This window comes from Xiphophorus maculatus, chromosome 3, assembly GCF_002775205.1.
Source record: "Xiphophorus maculatus strain JP 163 A chromosome 3, X_maculatus-5.0-male, whole genome shotgun sequence".
NCBI classification, from domain to species: Eukaryota; Metazoa; Chordata; class Actinopteri; order Cyprinodontiformes; family Poeciliidae; genus Xiphophorus; species Xiphophorus maculatus.
Window position 1 is genome coordinate 17615809 of NC_036445.1, and position 17785 is coordinate 17633593.

At 39.1% G+C, this 17785-nt stretch overlaps 3 protein-coding genes across 3 annotated transcripts; all 3 read right to left on the reverse strand.

The window, feature by feature from the left end:
- Positions 1 to 88: 88 nt before the first annotated feature.
- Positions 89 to 5307, reverse strand: LOC102227810 (protein S100-A1-like). Its single transcript, XM_005809122.3, has 3 exons — positions 1998 to 5307; positions 1039 to 1201; positions 89 to 919 (listed from the first exon to the last, which is right to left on the reverse strand). Exons 2-3 carry the CDS (start codon positions 1198 to 1200, stop codon positions 758 to 760), a joined length of 324 nt encoding a protein of 107 aa, XP_005809179.2. The 5' UTR covers position 1201; positions 1998 to 5307; the 3' UTR covers positions 89 to 757.
- Positions 5308 to 5403: 96 nt separating this feature from the next.
- On the reverse strand, positions 5404 to 13052 carry LOC102228069 (protein S100-A16-like). The gene is made up of 3 exons (XM_005809123.3): positions 12898 to 13052; positions 5890 to 6013; positions 5404 to 5804 (listed from the first exon to the last, which is right to left on the reverse strand). The coding sequence occupies exons 2-3, from the start codon at positions 6007 to 6009 to the stop codon at positions 5649 to 5651; spliced, it is 276 nt and encodes a 91-aa protein (XP_005809180.1). The 5' UTR covers positions 6010 to 6013; positions 12898 to 13052; the 3' UTR covers positions 5404 to 5648.
- Positions 13053 to 14545: 1493 nt separating this feature from the next.
- On the reverse strand, positions 14546 to 17522 carry LOC102228319 (protein S100-A11-like). The gene is made up of 3 exons (XM_005809124.2): positions 17499 to 17522; positions 17200 to 17355; positions 14546 to 14936 (listed from the first exon to the last, which is right to left on the reverse strand). Exons 2-3 carry the CDS (start codon positions 17326 to 17328, stop codon positions 14802 to 14804), a joined length of 264 nt encoding a protein of 87 aa, XP_005809181.1. The 5' UTR covers positions 17329 to 17355; positions 17499 to 17522; the 3' UTR covers positions 14546 to 14801.
- Between the last annotated feature and the right edge of the window lie 263 nt (positions 17523 to 17785).

A 17785-nucleotide genomic window follows, 5' to 3' on the forward strand; every position in this document is an offset into this window, starting at 1 on the left:
AAGTGGTAGGCTGAATCTGGCACATTAACAGGATATATCTATATTCATTATTGTACACTCTCCCTTTAAACCAATAAATACACACACGAGCCTTTCTACTATTTTAATGAACCCTCAAACCACTGCAAGTGATAACACCATAATAATAACAGTAATAATTTACACTTTATTGGTACTGTATTAACATTTTCTAAATCTCAGTGCTAAAATGATTTCAAACACAATGATTAAAATAAAAATAAAAGTTGAAATATACTATTACAGGGTAAAATGCATCGATGATGATTACTGCAACTGGAGCTATACACATTCTTTTATGATAACAGGAATATGTCTTAAATCTGTGTATAAACCTGTTTGAGCTCTTCTGCTCCTATATTGCTTTTTTGATAAACCAGGGAGTAATGCTGCCCCCTGGTGTCTATTTGCTCTCCTTTTTATTTTGTAAGACAGAGCCGACAATGCACGGTTTAAATTAATGTTTATTCTTTCCAGGGGAAGAAACATTTAGCTTGAAGGTGTATCAAAAAGTAACTCAAGACAAAGAAATGCAGGAAATGAAATGAGAAATAATATTCACTTTTACAGTTACAATGAGGCAAGAAGAACAAAATAAACAAACAAGTTACTATTACAGCTCAGGTCAGTGTGTTTTTGTGTGTTTTTGCACTTCAGCTTTATGACAGGATGTCTGTTACCATTTCCTCGCTGGTGCGTAGGGGTTTTGTGTTTGCAAGAGTGGATTTCTATGAGCCGCTCACTTCTTCTCTGCCTTATCATTGAACTCCAGGAAGAAGTCGTTGCAGGCTACAGTTAGAGCTCCAACCAAGATGACAAACTCAGTGAAATCGACCTCTCCGTCGTTGTTTGAATCGAGATCATTCATGACCTTATCCACAGCCTCTTTGTCCTGGGCATTCTGGATTTGTGAGAAAAAGGGAGTCAAATATGCATCAACTGTTTTTCAGCTGTAATATACAGTATGAATGTATGCGTGCATGTGTGTGTGTGTGTGTGTGGCTTCATGTGCTTTCTTACCCCCAGGTAGGTGCCAAGCTCCGTGGTGAGCAGCTCTTTGAGTTCGGCCCTGCTCAGCGTGTATTTATCCCCCTCATTTCCAGAGTATTTGTGGAAGGTCTGGATCATCAGCTGCATGGCATTCTCCAGGGTGGAGGCATTCTCTGAGTTGGGCAAAGACATTCTGGAAAGGAACAAAGAGGAACAGGTTGGAGATGTAGCAAAGATGGTCTAAGTGGTGCTCTCTCAGGTAGAAAAAAAAGTCAAAAGCGGCTAAAGCTTCTGCCTGCAGCGCGCAGTCTTTGCTTTCTCAATCTTACTCAGAGATTTAAAAAAAAAAGCCAAACTGATGAAGGAGTAAGAGTATTCTGTCACTGAATAAGCTAACCTGATACGAGTTGGAAACAATACCTAGAAGTTAGGCCTGTTTCATCTCTGACAGTTTTCCTGAGAAAAAAAAACTGTCCTCACTTAATGTGCTGCAGTGTATGGACCTCTAAGAGTTTGCGGCAGCCAGTTGATATGGGTGAAATCAAACTCTGGCCAAACAACAAGAGGAGGAGATGCACTCAGAGGCAACCTGATCCACCTTTTACTTTAGCTTAAAACAGCAGATACAAGTGTAAGGTCTTGCCTTTCTCCGACCCGCATCACCTCTAACCCGTAAGAGACTCATTCCGACTACTGCATCAGTTTTTTGCTTACCGATGCATTTTCTTTTTGTGGGAAGCGTGAGTCTGCTGCGTCAGAGATGAATAAAGAAGCATTTTTCAGCAGCTTCGGAGACATTGTTGTCCATGACATGAGGATTACAGGCTTTTCAGTAAATGGAAAAACTGTGAAAGCTAATTCTGGGCTTGTTTTTGCTTTGCATCGGAAAAAAAAACAGTGCACTATATCCATAAAATGCATTTCTAAAAATGAACTTTTCGTCATATGAAGGGAGATCTCTAATGCCAGGGACCTTCTTTGGTTCTTACCTGAATGAAGATGAAGCTCTGGCTTGATGGCGAGGTGCAGACAGAGGAGGCGATAGCGGCTGATAGAGAGGCTCTGGACGACGGCGCCTTAAATACAACCCATTTACTCCACCCAAACCACCTCTCTCCCTCCTTCCACCTGTTGCCCCATTGCATCTTCTCCACTCTGACTTCTCTGTTTACGCACCAGACACCTGTCATTGACACGCATACTTCAAAGATCCACCTGCCGCTTGTTCCTGAGCTACTTGGACATGACATTTTCAGTGAAATACTGAAAACATACATTTCAGAAAATTAGAATATAATTTAAATGGGTGCGTATTTCAGCTATTAAAAAAGTAAAGTATTATATAGATTTCTTAGATCAAATGTTTTTTAGATGATTTTGTAATTATGCCCTACAGATTATGAAAATCCAAAATGAAGTTTTTCATAAGATTCAAATATTAAATAAGACCAATTGGGGGAAAAACAACAACATTTCTTAGACTACCTTGGTGAAAAGTCCTGACAACACAGTTGCCCTCAGCCAGCCACCCTCCACACTGAGGTCATTACTAAAGAACCTGGCTGTTCACAGAGTGTTTTTAGAAACCATATTAATGGAAGGTAGAAGGAAAATGCGTGTTTAAGTTCTTCACAGAATAGCGACGTAAAGCCGGTCAAGAGTTCTGGGGAGATTCACAAATTGTGGACTTTAGCTGCTGGAGCTTCAGCACTTAAGCGATCACATTCTGTTACACTATTCCTGAATCAGGGACAACAGATGTGAAAAAGCACTGGAGTATTGCAAAGTGGTACAAAATCCTTTTTATTAAAACCAAAAAAACCAAAACACATAATCAAAGTTGATCAAGGTAGAGTGTGAAGTTTCCACAATCAGTGAGGGCTTGAGGTCATAAAGTAGTTTTTTCTGAAGTGCACGGTCAATTCAGTCATCTGGACCCTTCTAGTGTTTCATGCATCCCTCTGCTGAAAAAACCTGGACTTCCTGCAGATCACAACAGAGCCATAGGCTGAGCACCTCAATGGCACGTCGCATTTATGCAGCAAGTCATGCAAAGCAATCGTGAGTTCCGGGGAGCAGATACTGCACATCATTGGGACACAGTGTTTTGGCAGGTTGACGCTTCTGTTAAAAATCTCCTTTTTGTTTGGTTTTAGGTAATATTCAAATTTTTTTAGACTTAGACATTGTTTTTGTGTGGTTTTTATTAGCAGTATGTTAGAATCACCAAAATTAATAGACAACATGTAAATAACACTATCTCTTTAACATACGTGTTGCTTTTAGAGTTTAGTTACTGAAGTAAATAAACTAATCCATCATATTTTAATCTATGATGCACCTGTTATATAAGTGAATTTGTATTTTGAGTTTAAACAGATATTAGTCCAAGCAGTGAATTTAATTGTTTGCAGGTGGCAACTTGGTTTCAATATGCAAGTCTGAAGCATATATTTGCAATATTTACACCTTGGCTTATGATAACCTGTTAGTCCAAGAAGATTTTCTGAACACAGTTGGCTTTTGTCTTCAGATGACATGTCAACCTTTCTCTGATGATTTATAATAAACACAGTGGTTTATCCTGTTGTGTTGTGCAACCCATTTGAATTTCATGCCAAAACAATGAAGGGAGTGCGAAGCTAAGCAGTGAGCCAAGATCAAGATAAATAACTTCATAACCTCTGTGTGTGGACGAGGTGTTCGCAGAGGAAAAGGGGGGCGGGGAGTACAATATCATGCCTGATATAGTATCCAGCTGGATTAGTGCAGCACTGGTGAACAGAGCCATTGCACCTGGCAGCCATACAGAGAAATCCCCATACAAAACCTTCACACAAAGAGAGGACATAACACACATGAATACTTTAACAAACGCCTCCAAGGCGCTTTATGTTTGAGCAAACAGCATGAAAATAAAAGCTTAACCACAGTCACTTTTGAACAGGAACAGAAACATTCTCCAAATAGTCCACTGATGGCACATTTCAGCACGAACAGAAACATACTCTTAAACGGTTCAGATCGCGAATCCTCCTCACTTCATGTGTTTGTGTTAAAGATAGCCGACAGCATGCAATGCATGCAAGGTCGAACCCTTTATGCTGAGGTGCTTTTGTTTTAAACAAGCCGTGAAATTTATCTTTGATTGTGCAGTTTTGGTAGGAGCGTCATCTTGCTTATGCGTCTTTGCCGAAGTATATTGTGTCAGTGAGTGGGGTGGCATGGTGTGAGCGCACGCTCCTACACGCCATATATGTGGATAGTGTTGCAAAGAGGCAGGATGGGGCACAATGGGAAGCATACTGTGTGTCAGGATCTGGTTGCAGCAGTACATGCATCTAACGGCCGGTGAGTCCGGCTTGTTAGGGAATTCACAGCTATATTTAGCAAGTGCGGCAGGTAAGGAGAGGGGAAGGAACGCAACGCTGCATTTTTATCTATCGGACAATGTGGCGAGAAACTACAGTGCATACAGCATCCTCAGTGTTTTCCTGCATCCCTGGTACTAATGTGTGAAAGGCCCTAAAATAAGTTAATCTTTTAGTGCAGCATAACGTCACTCTGAAACATTCAGAAAAAAAAAATACTACCTCCAATTTGAGAGTGAAACGCTCTAGTGTTAGCAAATCACCAATTCTTGTTTTCTGGTTAACAAATATGACTGAAAGTGAAGGAACCATTTCTCTTTAGCAGTCCTGAAGATGGGAAAGACAAGAAAACATGTTCCATTAAAGCACAGATGTGATGATCTAAATAAGTCAGGGAACGGGTACAAGAAAGGCAGAGTGAAACGTTTTAAGCAACAGACAGGTTTATGTTCCCATCACCTACTGTGAGCAGGATGGTGAGGGATAAGAGGACTGTGGAAAAGAGTGACATCTTGGGCTTTACATTTCTCCGTAATAGCCAGAAAAGGTAATGTATGTTTGGGAAACATACAGAAAAAAAGACGCATATCCCACCATCACACCATGACGTGGATTTTCTAGCTGATGCTGGGATTTGACCCAGAAATGTGAGTTTTGGTCAGATGAGATACAGAGTGGTGAAGGATAAACCATCTAAATAATCTCTCAGAAGACAAGAGTACAGAGACTAGATAGATGTCTTGGCAAGAAATAAGTTTTTTTCTTTTCTGTTCTTTTTTTCTAAGTAGCTGCATATCAGCCTGTTCATTATAAGGCAGGGAGATGAAAATAATATAAACATAGGTATGGTTTATCATATGAAGGAACAAACACATTTTTTATTTCTTATATAATCCATAGCATGTCGATTATTTTATTAAGATATTTATTCATTCATTAAGCAATTTACTTGTTGCTGTATTTTTGACCTCGAATTCATGGTAGAAAAAGATAAAGTGTAAAAAAAAAAAAAAATACATTCCACTCCAGTTTTGATATAAAGTGTTTATTTTTTACTCATGTTTTCTTTACACGGTTATACAAAAGGACCAACTGAGAGAACTTTAATGTATAAAACTGTGAAGATGAATTTAAAAAAAAACATTGCAATTCAGTAAAATGACTGTTGACTTCTAATGAAGAAAAAAGTATACATAATGGCTGGAATGTTTCGACTTTAGAAAGAAGAGGATGCGCTTTTGTTTGACGATCTTGTGAAGACCTCTGTTCCTATGATGAGTTTGCTGTTGGTTCACTCTTGCTCTGACTCATACTGTTGGCAATGTAGCCAATCAGAGAGAGATATTCCTTGAAGTCGACTTTTCCGTCGCTGTCGCTGTCCAGGCCCTGCTGCATCTCCTTGATAGCAGAAGAACTGTTTGTGTCCTGCCATGTGGGACGCAAAGAAACAATCTGGGTTAAATGGGTTCAGCTGTGATGCATAAGAGCCACCGATTGTACGTGCTCTCACCTCCATGACGCCACTGAGCTGGTTCTTGACCATTTTCTGGAAGGTTTTACTGTCGAGGCTCTCTTTCCCTCTGGCAGAACTAAGAAACGTTGTCACTATGGTCTTAATGGCTGACTCCATATCTCTAAAATTAGGAAAGACAAGAGCAGAGGAGGACAGCTGAGTGTGGAGAAGTGACAAAGGAAGATACGGTCATATCTTAGACTCCCAGACTCTCAAACATTATGCCTTTAAGTGGAGCTCTTGGGAATTTAATTAAAAGAGGCTATTTTTACAGTGTCTTTTTTTGCACATTGCCACATTCTAATGATAAACGTGTATTTTACTGGATTTTATGAGACAAACCAACACCAAGAAGTGCAGAATAGTTAAGTGGAAAGATAATTTCACATAGTTATTAAACATTTTTGCAAGTAAAAAACCCCTTTCTGTGTTGCCTCCAAATAAAATCCACTGCAACCCGTTGTACTCTGCATGAATAAAAAGCTACAGTTTATACACATAAATCCAGCTGTTCTTTGAAGGCCTAAGAGATTTTTTTAAGAGAACCTCAGTGAACAAACATCATCTTGAAGACCAAGAAAACACAGCAGGCAGATCAGAGACGCAACTGAGGAGAAGGGCAAAACAGGTCCACCAAGACTTAAAGACAAAACAATGAGAAGCAGTCAAGCGACCCATGGTAGCTCTGTGGGAGCTACAGAGATCCATAGCTGAGGCGGGACAATTTCTTAACAGACAACGATTACTTACAAGCTCCACTAAAGTATTTTTGAGGGAGGATTGGCGAAAAGAAAATAAGTGATTTGTACCTATAATAGGATTTGTACTTGGACAGACATGTAGAGGAGGAACCAATTTGCTAAAGAAGGTGGTCTGGTCTGATGGCATCCAAGCTGATTTTTTTGGCTTACATGCAAAACAATATGTGTGGCAGAAACACTACATGACGCCCTAAACACACCATTCTTACCATTAGACATGATGGTGGACGTGTCATGCTGTGGGAATACTTTTCTTTAGCTCAAGATATTGATGCTGGCCAGAACTGATGGGGAGATAGATGGAGTAAAATACAGGGCAATTCAAGACAATCTTTTCAAGACTGTAAAGCAGGAGTTTTCAACTGCAAACATGCAGCAATTTAAAAGCCCACAAGAACCAGGGCTACACATCCTCTGCTTAGATCACAGCATATTTATGTCAAATGGTCCAGATTAAGGCCCGACCTAGATCCAGTTGAGAATCTGCCACTGGATAACTTAATAATCATTTTGTAAAGGCCTACTTTGAATGTGACTGACCTACTTTACATAGAAATGGGAAACTAGACGTGCAAAACTGGTAGACGGAAAAGATATGCAGCTGTAATTGCAGTGAACAATGGTCCGACCAAAATTGACTTATTGGGACTTGATGAAAAAGCATGCCAGACACCTTTCGCATTTTTATGTAAAAAGAGAATTCGAAAGCCAGGCATTTTCTTTACACTTCAGATGATATCACCAAATACGTGATAACGTTCAAAAAAGTTTTTGTTGTACCGATTATGCTCTTCCTGTTAGAGCTGAAAATGTTTAATTTCTCACCTTCATTAAAGTAAGTTTTCAGTAGGTTTTCATTTAAAAAAACATCAGGTGAGAAGTGAAATAAAAAGAAAACTCAATATAGACTCAAATAGAATCAAATGACAAACAGACACGCTGGCAAAATGGCACGATGTCAAACAGCTGATTGAACTTTTTATTCTGTACAGTTACGCAACACTTTTTCATAATGCGTGCACATCCTTAAGCACTTATAACTAACAGAAACAGTTAGAAGAATACAAAACAAAATAAGGTTGCACAACTGTGTCACAGCTAAGCTTTGCTTTACATAAGAAAGATGGGAAACACAAATTACGTCAGCACAAAGAAAACAGTGAGTGAAGTGGGAGTCAGTGAAGGTAAAGCCATGATCTCTGGCAGGAGAAATCTGATCCTAAAAAAAAAAAATAAAACACTCCAGGCTCTGAAAGTTCAGATTACTCCTCCCTAATACCCATCTGCTGCAGCACACCTCCACATACTCTGCAGCAAGACGTAACTCACCCTGGTCATTTACGATCCATGAAACATCACTCAAGTGGTCAAGCAAGCGACCTGAACACAAACCCATTGCTCTATTTGAAGGAAACTAAACCAATCCTTGGATACCAAGCTTTCCATGAAGCTGCTGAGCTATAATAAATAAGATTTTGACCCAAATTTTAACCGTTTTGAACACAGAAATGTTGATTCCAGCATGCCACTGCACTAAAAGAATGGGTGTCTCCAATTAAGATAACTATGATGAAATCTCATCCATCTCCTACAAGATCAGGATCTTTGTGTTGCTCATGCTGGTGCACTGCTGTGGTTTTCTGGGACACCTGAGCAGAGCAAATTATTACCAACACCTGTGCAACCCCCCACCCTCACCACAGTGACTAATAGCAGCTGGAAACAGTAGCTCCTGTTTCACAACACTCTGCACAAATGAAGGCAGTAATGAGAATATTTCAGCAAGACTGCTGACAGCAAATAAAAAGGTACGTTGAACCTCTGCGAACTTTACCAGTGAAGTAAAAACGATATTCTACAGAAGCAAGCAGGGGCACAGATCTGTCTCGTATTACAGATGGCGCGTTGCTGGTGTTAATTTATGAAGGTGACCCAAAACATCATGTGGTTCACCCACAAGATGCAAATAAACCAAAAGAAACGTCAGTGAAGCTAATGAGATGGAATTATAACTTTTTTTTGCTCTTATCTGCAGAGCAGCCCTTCATGTCGTCATCATGGAAATTGGTATTGTCTTTTGAAGGGAAATGCATATAAACTCTTTCCGGATGTTGCATTATGACTCCAAAAATTCATTTTTCTATTAAGTATTTCAATCAAAGCTTGAAAATGTATAGGATAAACGTCTTGCAGAGAAATCCAGGGTTTTTGTTTTTCCAACATTGTCATGCAGGCCAAATTTAATCTCATGTGTCAATAAAAACTCCTTTATTTCAAAAATAATACACACATCACTGCTGAAGCTCACACAACTTTCTGGTAAACCTCCACAATTTTTTTTAAAAAACCCCAAAGTCTAAACATGATATTTTTGTCCCACTTGATTATTTAAGTTGTGACTCATCTTGTTTTCTTTTAGAAAATGTGTTGACGTTTTAGCGTATTTCTGTTAAAAAGAGGCTTGACTGTTAGGTTTAATGTGGATGTGGGAGTTTCCTTCACAAAAACTGAGCAACAGAAAAAGGAGCTGCTCACAGCTGCAATCAATTAAAACTAACTGCTGTTGGCGAAGTCGACTTGAGTGACTTTAGAAAATAACAAACAAATCAAAGCCATAAACCTCTGATGTCTTGCATGGAATCTGACTGAAACAACATCATGATGATGATGTCGTATTTAGCATCGTATCATGCTAAATACGATCTGTGGCTTTTTCTTAGCAACGGCTTGTTAGAACGGCTTGTTTGACAGTAATCATCATTACACACAAAGCTTCATTTCCTGTTGCTTAAAAGCCGTTTCCCAAATAGAAACTGCAAAAATGGAAAGACAAAGAATGTTGAAATACTGCATGTTGTTTAGCATGGCACTGAAAGTGTACGTTTTTATATAGGATAGTTGATTAGGAAGACTTCCTGCCTTATGAAAGCACCTTAAGAAGAACTTTATGCCAACTGCTCAGTTTCAAATGTGTTTTAATTATTGCATTCATGAATGATGACAATATTTCTGGTTAAAATTTCACTTAATGGCTTTTGCTTTTAACCCAACAAAGTCAAACTAAATGTCAAAGTGAGAGATAAGTTTTGTTTTCTTTTTTTTTTTAGTAAATACAACCTGTTTCATAAGAGTAGCAATATGTTTGTCTTCGTCTGTGTGTTTAGTGTCATTACTGAAACGTTAACCTCCACCTGTCTTAATCTGTGACAGGCTTCCCAGGTTGTTTTTGTTTTGTTTTGTTTTGTTTTAAATGCAAGCCATTTCACTTCAGGGCAGTTAACTAAGTTCATGCTTTTCATGGTGAACTATGAACATTACTATAGTTTTAGTCCTTGTAAAATAAACCTCAAGCTAATTCTTGAACAACACAAGCCTGGAAAAATGCTGGAGACACTTGAGTCGAGTTGATCAGTATCAGCAGAGTGGAGTGAGGCTGCTCTGCAGGATTTCCAGTGTGTATCGGAAACTACCCAGAGGCCGCGGCTTGAGTGATGGTGACGGATTCCTGGGGCGACGGCGTTGGGAGTAACTGTAGAAGCTGCTAGATCCTCTATCTGACACAGATGCCACACCTTAATACTTACACTAGACCTACATTGATACACATACACAAATAGACAATAACACACACACACACACGCACATAATTAGAAGGTCAGCTTGGACTTCTGCTGCATTAACCTAATTAGCAGGTGAATGAGAGGCAGCACCAAACCCTGGGTTTAGTTTCACCTCGACATACAACGAGCACACAGCTAACCAACCAGCAAGTAAACATCTATCATCAGCATGCTGCTCATTATTATTTAATAAGCTGCTATGAATGTCCCGACACCTTCTTTACATCCTTCACAACCCAAACAGCAAAGATGACTGCACACTGGAGTGTGCGCATCAGCGTCAGAGCAAATAAAACCGTCCAGCACACCGCCATCCGTCAGCGTTGCTTTTCAGCACCATGGGGAAAATTTAACAGCAAGACGTTTTGAGTCGAGGCAGCAGGATGACAGGAAAAAAAAAAAGAAAGAGAGGAAATGTTGGGAGAAAAAAGTGACCTGCAGTGGTCAGTGTTTGTTCTAAATGCATAAGGGGAAATTCTGAAGATTCCCCTCGGCACATATTCGCTCCGATTCAGAGTGTGTGAGGATCAGAATGACTCATGTGGAATAAATGCTGGTGTGAAGCTACACTCTTTGTTTTATTTGTACCAGTGATTCTGTTTAGGGGGAGTTTGACTCTTTTGTGTCGGCTTAGTGGACATTTCCAGCACGTTAGTTCCGAGATTCACAGTCTACGCTGGTCCTTCTGTGACTTCAGACTGCAAATATACATGTTTTCCTACACTCAATTTATTTCAGAGACATAGAGTTGAAGAACAGACAAAAATATACATTCTCAAAACCAAACTAATTTTAATATCTTAATATCTGCATTAATATAGCCTTTGGTACTTGCTGTAACTGATGGATCAAAGACTTTTGCTCCCTACCAAACAATCCTGAAGGAGCATTTTTGGCACCGAGTTTGTGTTCAATGTAAAAGGGCAATGATCTGAAGCACACCAGCAAGTTCACTTCTGAATGGCTCTAACAAAACAAAATAAACATTTAGGAGTAACCAAAGTTCAGACGTAATTTAAAGGCAGATGTAGAACCTTAAGGAAACTAGAAAATCCTCCAAAATGGCCGAATTGGTACAAATCTGCAATAAGTAGGTGGCCAAAACTCCTTCACAGTGATGTGGCAGAATCGTTGCTAGTTATGCTTAACAGTTAACAACAGATGCTGTTGCCAAGGTAAAATGAAGTAATTAGGTGTGGCGGGAAATTATATTTTCACATAGGGACATGTTTGTATCAAACAATTCACAGTATTGACTATTGACTACCTATTTATAAGTCACATTAAAGGTTTGCAATTTTACAAAAATATATTGCTGAATTTTGAATTAACTCCAAATTTTCCTGTTTCCTTTCTTTCTCCTCTTTAATGACAACGTCTATTGGTTGTGAGCATGTTGGCCAAATATACAAGGCACAACTTGATGTGGCAATAAACACTGTGATTTGATATACTGTGCAACTCCAATTCACATCAATTGTGCCAACTTGTGTTTCCAAAGCTCTATTATATTATAATGAGTAGATGATTTCTTACATTTGCACGCAGATCGCGTGCAAGGCAATAAAATTTTCAGAAGTAACCTGTTATTCTGAAAAGCTCAGATTGCTATATTTATGTAAGCAGTCTGAGCTGATTTATTGTTTCTTGATTGATGTATTACAGTGTCACATTAGACACTCATAAAAAGTGCAGCAGGTGATGACTTACTATGTACATAAGAGGTGCCATGTTCAAACTGGTTCAGTGACTCATGTAGGTCCATCTTGTGCGTCTATTAGCAGCCACACTTAATGGGCTAAGTTAAGCTGAATGAAAAATGTAACTTTTTTTCAGATATCTCTGAAAATCTTAAACCTCCACCGAACCTTCGCAACTTTTCTTGGGGGGGTGGTGGTCAGTCACTGGGATCAGTCACTGGGATCAGTCAATCCCAGTGACTGACCACTGTCAATCCCAGTGACTGACCACAGTCAATCCCAGTGACTGATCCGCTCCACCCAGTTCAGGTCTGTTTCATTAAGGTGTGACCGCCCCACCTCCTCCCTGTCAGCAGTCAGGTCACTGGCCTCCTCCGCGTCATTAACTACACCAGACCCGGCCTATACGAGTTTCAGTACCGGGATCTTATCAAAAGCTAAATAATTCAGGCTGATAAGAGACTACGCGGATCTAGACTGAAGACAATATGAGCGTTTTCAGGAACTGGGCGCACGTGTGCCAAAAAAAACCCCAAACAAACCAAAAAACACGGTTCTGATAAAGCTGCCGCGCTTAACGGTGACGGTGGAGGGTGTCTCTCGTTTAAATTTAGCCTCGAACTAATCTTGACAATTTGTCAAGCGATTGGAGGAAGAAGTGACACACGCAGGCAGCAAATGAATAAATAAAAAAAGGGTGAGTGGAGAGTCCGGTTTCTGTGGAAGTGTAAAGGGATTGGAGTTGAATTACTAACGAGGGGAAAACAACCCTAGCGGTCACCACAACAGACACTCCCAAAGAAGATGGTCTACAGTTTTTAAGAAAGAGGGGAGAAAAAAGCAGCCTGGAATCTCCCGGAAAAGTTGCTTTAATTAGATAAGGTTTTGCGCGGCATGAAAACCCCAAAAGAAAGCAGGACTCACCTAAAGCGCAGGAAACAAGAAGTGAACAGAAACTCTCAGGAACGGCTCTCTTTCCTTCTTTCAGATCCTCCTCACCAGATTAACCAACAGCGCATATCTTTTCCGTGATTTAACCTCCACTCCAGCCAACTTTTTTTTTTTTCTCGTTGTCACAGGGCGTGTGCCTGAGAGAGGAGGAATGTGGAAAGAGGCGAAGCTTGAACTCCTGTTTCAAGCAACACTTTCGTAAAAAAAAAGAAAGAAGAAAACTAGTATAATTCACGGAATATTCTCTGCCTTATAAATCCAAAGCAACCTATGTAATTTTTTATCATTGCATATCTATTTAAATGTAAAACCAAGTGCGCGCTCATGTTTGAGGTTCGCGCACAGATGTTCGAGCCACACCGACTTACATAAACAAGCGGGTTTTATTATTATTATTTATTTATTTGAATTGTTTTTTCGAGTTTCAAACATGAAGACCTCGTCTCATTCCGTCACCACCGCACCTCTCGGCCCCGGAGAGGCAGAGAGGGAGGTGATGTTTTCCAGGAATCGACCGAGCCAAGAGCGCTCACACACAGAGCTTTTTCAGACAATGCTTTCCCACCCAGTTACTTTAATGACTGGCTTGTGAGCACATGTAGCTGGGAGTGAGTGCGTGCGTGTGTGCGTGTGTGTGTGCGTGTGTGTGTGTTGGTAAATGGTAAAGGCTGATTCTGGTACAACTGAAACTGTCTCAGCAGCGGCCCATGCCCTCCCTTCTGTCTACTAGTACACAGACAGAGAGTGAAGACTTGGCAGTTTCATGTTTCTCACTTGGCTCTCCATCTGTAGGCTGTTAGTGTTTTCACAAATGAAACACAGAAAGGTTCAAATTGAAATAAATTGTATCTGAGAGAGTCAATAATCCAGTTAAGTTTAAATACGTCTACATTTAAGAGTTTGAACCATATTTGGTCAATACAGTCCAGACTTCTACAAAGAAAACATCAAACTAAATCATATAACTCAAATAAGATCTCAAAATCATTTCAATCCCCATATTAAAAAGTGGTATCGAAACGTGTTACGCCTTCTGATTCATTTAGATTTTGCACAGTATATTGGAGGGCAATAATAAACATCAACCAATAAAACTATGTTTTTTTTTTTTTTTCAAAACAGATACATTTGTGAATCTAATGCTGGCTAACATGTAGCCTGTTTGTTTTTGCAACAAATCCCACCCAAACATTTTGATTTAAATTTAACAGAAGATGTTGCTTCACTCAAACATATTCTCTCTTGTCAAATCTCCTGCAGAGAAGAAAGACTCATATGTTCACATGGGATGTTTAATTTATCAACTTCGTAATAGTTAAGAAGTGCAAATTGTGGCCAACAAGGTTTTTGTACTGAAGCAAGAATTTTCAGTTTGTAGTTATCTAGCTTTAAAATTAAAAGTCAAACATACTAGCAAGTGAGTTTAACTTTGAGTCTTTAAAAGTTTGCATTCAGTTTTAGTTTGATGACACAATTTGAGTGACATATTCCTTGACCACTACATTTTTTTTTGTTTGTTTCTTTTAATGTGGGAGGACAAACCACACAAACACAATTTTCTTAATCTTTAAAATTGTATTAACTTTTAAGCTTTTTAAAAATTTCAGTTTTAGCTGGCAGTTTTACATATGTTCAACATCAAGACATCACTAGAAATGTACCCTTAAAATGTTTTTGCAAAATGTTAAAAATCAATTTTACTGAGTAAATTTAAACAGTTTCTTTTGTTAGTGCAGTCAGTAAACTCACTGGCCTCTTAAGCTGAGGAAACTGGCTGAGGTGATTTCCATTTTGGAGGGTTTCCCTTTTCTTCCATGGCACACAGAAAGTTCAGTAGCACACATTAAACTTAAAAAAAAAAAGTATTTGAAGACACTCTATTGGCTGAACCCCCCATGCTTGCTCACAAGATGCCCAATCGGCTGCCAGAACTCCAGGAAGCTTAACACTCCATCATTGTTCTGGTCCAATGAACTCAGGAGCTGGTCAATGGCAGCAGGGTCGCCAGCATTCTTCAGAAAAAAACAGGAAAACACATGTGTGAGTCACTACAAAACACAACCTTGACAGCCAACAGATGACCTTGTAAAAAAAATCTCACAAGTAGAAAAGTGTCAGAGGTAAGGCGATGCCACTGGCACAAGCAATCAGGATGAGAAAAGCCTTTAAACATGCTGCATCAGCAGAGTTGGTTTGGCACAGGATTCCCTGGCTCTGTCACCACCGTGTGGCTGCTCTGGATGATCTCAGCCTTGCACGGAGAGGAAACCCATGGAATTTTCCACACTTGGAAAAGGCAGCCCTGTATCCTCTGTTAGGCCTCACGAAGAGCTACTTTCTGTCAGTGGGCATTCTTGTTAGGAATGCAAAGCGAAAGGAACAGAAAGTCTTACAGCACGAGTGGCTGCAATGAGCGGAGCCAGTTCTTTCTGTATGAAATTCATTGTTTTGCTTGTTTTTATAGATGAGAATAATTTTTTCCTTTCATGGAAATTGTGCAGCATTGCATGAAATGTCATGGCTAGGATTCACATAATTGATGACGTGCACAGCAGTCAGATGATGCCCATTAAGACTTAACTTCCCCACCATGAAATAACTGTTATACATACAATCTTCCTCTCATGTGTTTTATTTTATTAAACTGCAAAGTAGACGTTCAAAATACATGGACATGGATGCATGTTTTGAAGAATGAAGCCAATATACAATGTAATTTCTCAAATATTATTACGGTAAGTGTAGAGTTCAAAACACACAGACAAGATGCAGCTGCAGGGGAAGAAGAAGTCTTATGATCAACTTTATTAAAAGCTCACTGCCTTCAATGAAAAGCCAGACAACTCAAAACATAACACACATTGTGTCAATACTTTATTTGTACATGAGTTGACATCTGAATATCTAGTCAGCTCAAAAACAAAAACACAAAGAATTGACTAGTTGAAAGAGAACACGCACATTTTTCACCAATATTTTTTTTTTGACTAAGCATGAATAAGAAGGGAAGAAAAATCTCTAAAAGTATCAAGAAGCAATGCAGCCTGGAAAAGCTTTCCACCTTAATTTTTTGAGGTTGTTGTTTTGGACTATGGTGATAAAACTATTTGGACCTTCACGGATACATTCTGCCTTTGCTTTTAATCATGCCTACTTGTTTCAAAACATTTTTGCCTACCCAAATCAACTTTGCCTTTTTGAAAAGTAATCGCTCCCTTCTTCAAATCCAAAAACCTTTCGTTCTGTCAAACACAGCCGTGCTTATTATCCAGTCTGTAGAGTCAACAAATCACATGTTTACTGTTGAAAAAAATGAAGTAGGCACAAAGATCTCAAAAACAAATCACACTGAGATCCATTTCCAACAAAAGGAGAAAATGTGAAACAATAGTGAACCTTCTCAGGATTAGCTGGCAAAAGTTACCACAACTCATTTCAAACATCATTAAATAACCCAAACAGCATCTAAAGCACTAAGACATCATATTCTTTATTTAAGGCCAGTGTTCATCAACAGTAATAAGAAAGAGACTCAACAATTCATGGAAAAGCTCCAAGGTAAAAGCCACCAATAACCCCCCCCCTGGCTTATCAAAGGCCTATCTCACAATTGCTGAAAACTATCTTGAGGATCCTCAATACTTTTGGGAAAATATTCTGTGGTCTGACACAGACAAAAGGGAAACTTTGTGGAGGCTGTGTTTTCCACTATGTCTGGCCTGAAACTAGTTGTTGCAATTCACAGAACAATACATTCTGCTCTCAAGTAAAAAAAAAAAACCTAAAGCAGAATATCCAGACATCAGTTTGCAAACAACAAGTTAACCTCTGAACGGCTAAGAAAACACAAAATGTATGTTTTGGAGTCGTCTAGTCAAACTGAGCGTACATCTGACTGAGAGGCAGAGGCAGCATAAACATGCCCTTCATGCAGGAAAACCTTACAATGTGTTTGAATTAAAATAAATCTACAAAGAGAGATGGACAAAAAGTCATTCATAGAAATATTTGATGGCCAAAGGTAGAACGACCATTTTTTCAGTTGGCTTAAATAAAAAAATTTCCTAATAAATAAAATAATCATTTGAAAATTGAATTTGTATTAATACCAGATCAATATATCATTATATTCCAGCTTCAAGAAGAAATGAGCCATCTGACTTGACTTGATCCATTGATCCCTTTTAGGGAAAAATTTGAAGTTAAGCAGATCAAATCAGACTTTACAAAGCAGTCACACAAAAATTCCTTACATCTCAGCTGCTCCTCTCCTACCTTCACAAAGCTTGAAAGCTCTGACTTGACCAGTTTTTGAAACTCGTCCCTGCTCAGCATGTCAGAGGAACCATCTCTACCAGCATACGCCTTGAACTGGGACAGCAGCACACCAATGGCAGTCTCCATTATGGGCTGAATGTCAGACAGATGGATCTGTTTTTAGGAAAACAAAGAGAAATGCTCTCAGTGATAATAGTAAAACATTTTGAAAACTAGCAAATGATACAAATGTAGCAAATGTACATTGAGTCCAACAAAAAAAAAAGTTAGCCTCCATAAAACAGGTAAACACTCACCTCCTCAAGAGTGTGTTTGGTGTGTTGAACCAAAGCTTCTCAGTCTTTTTAAAGCCCAGCTTTCAAGGTAAAGAAGTTAAATCATTGCCTTTTAACTTTTAACTAATGACAAGTCACACTTTCCTGTATTGCACAACTAAAATTCGTAACCAGTCTCTGGTTTCTGTAATTATTAATTATATGTAGTGACATGAACCATTGGAAATATGACCTTATGCACACATTTTACAGTGAGACTTTTGTAGAAGGCCTTCATTATGACATTAGTCTGCTTTTTCCCCACAGAT

What these genes read in the sequence shown, in the direction of transcription:
- LOC102227810 (XM_005809122.3), bottom strand. Translation starts at nt 1,200, where the DNA reads ATGTCTTTGCCCAACTCAGAGAATGCCTCCACCCTGGAGAATGCCATG. An exon ending in AGCTTGGCACCTACCTGGGG is followed by an intron (nt 920 to 1,038) that starts GTAAGAAAGCAC and finishes TCACAAATCCAG; the next exon opens with AATGCCCAGGACAAAGAGGC.
- LOC102228069 (XM_005809123.3), bottom strand. Translation starts at nt 6,009, where the DNA reads ATGGAGTCAGCCATTAAGACCATAGTGACAACGTTTCTTAGTTCTGCC. An exon ending in AGCTCAGTGGCGTCATGGAG is followed by an intron (nt 5,805 to 5,889) that starts GTGAGAGCACGT and finishes CCCACATGGCAG; the next exon opens with GACACAAACAGTTCTTCTGC.
- LOC102228319 (XM_005809124.2), bottom strand. Translation starts at nt 17,328, where the DNA reads ATGGAGACTGCCATTGGTGTGCTGCTGTCCCAGTTCAAGGCGTATGCT. An exon ending in AGCTTTCAAGCTTTGTGAAG is followed by an intron (nt 14,937 to 17,199) that starts GTAGGAGAGGAG and finishes TTTTTTCTGAAG; the next exon opens with AATGCTGGCGACCCTGCTGC.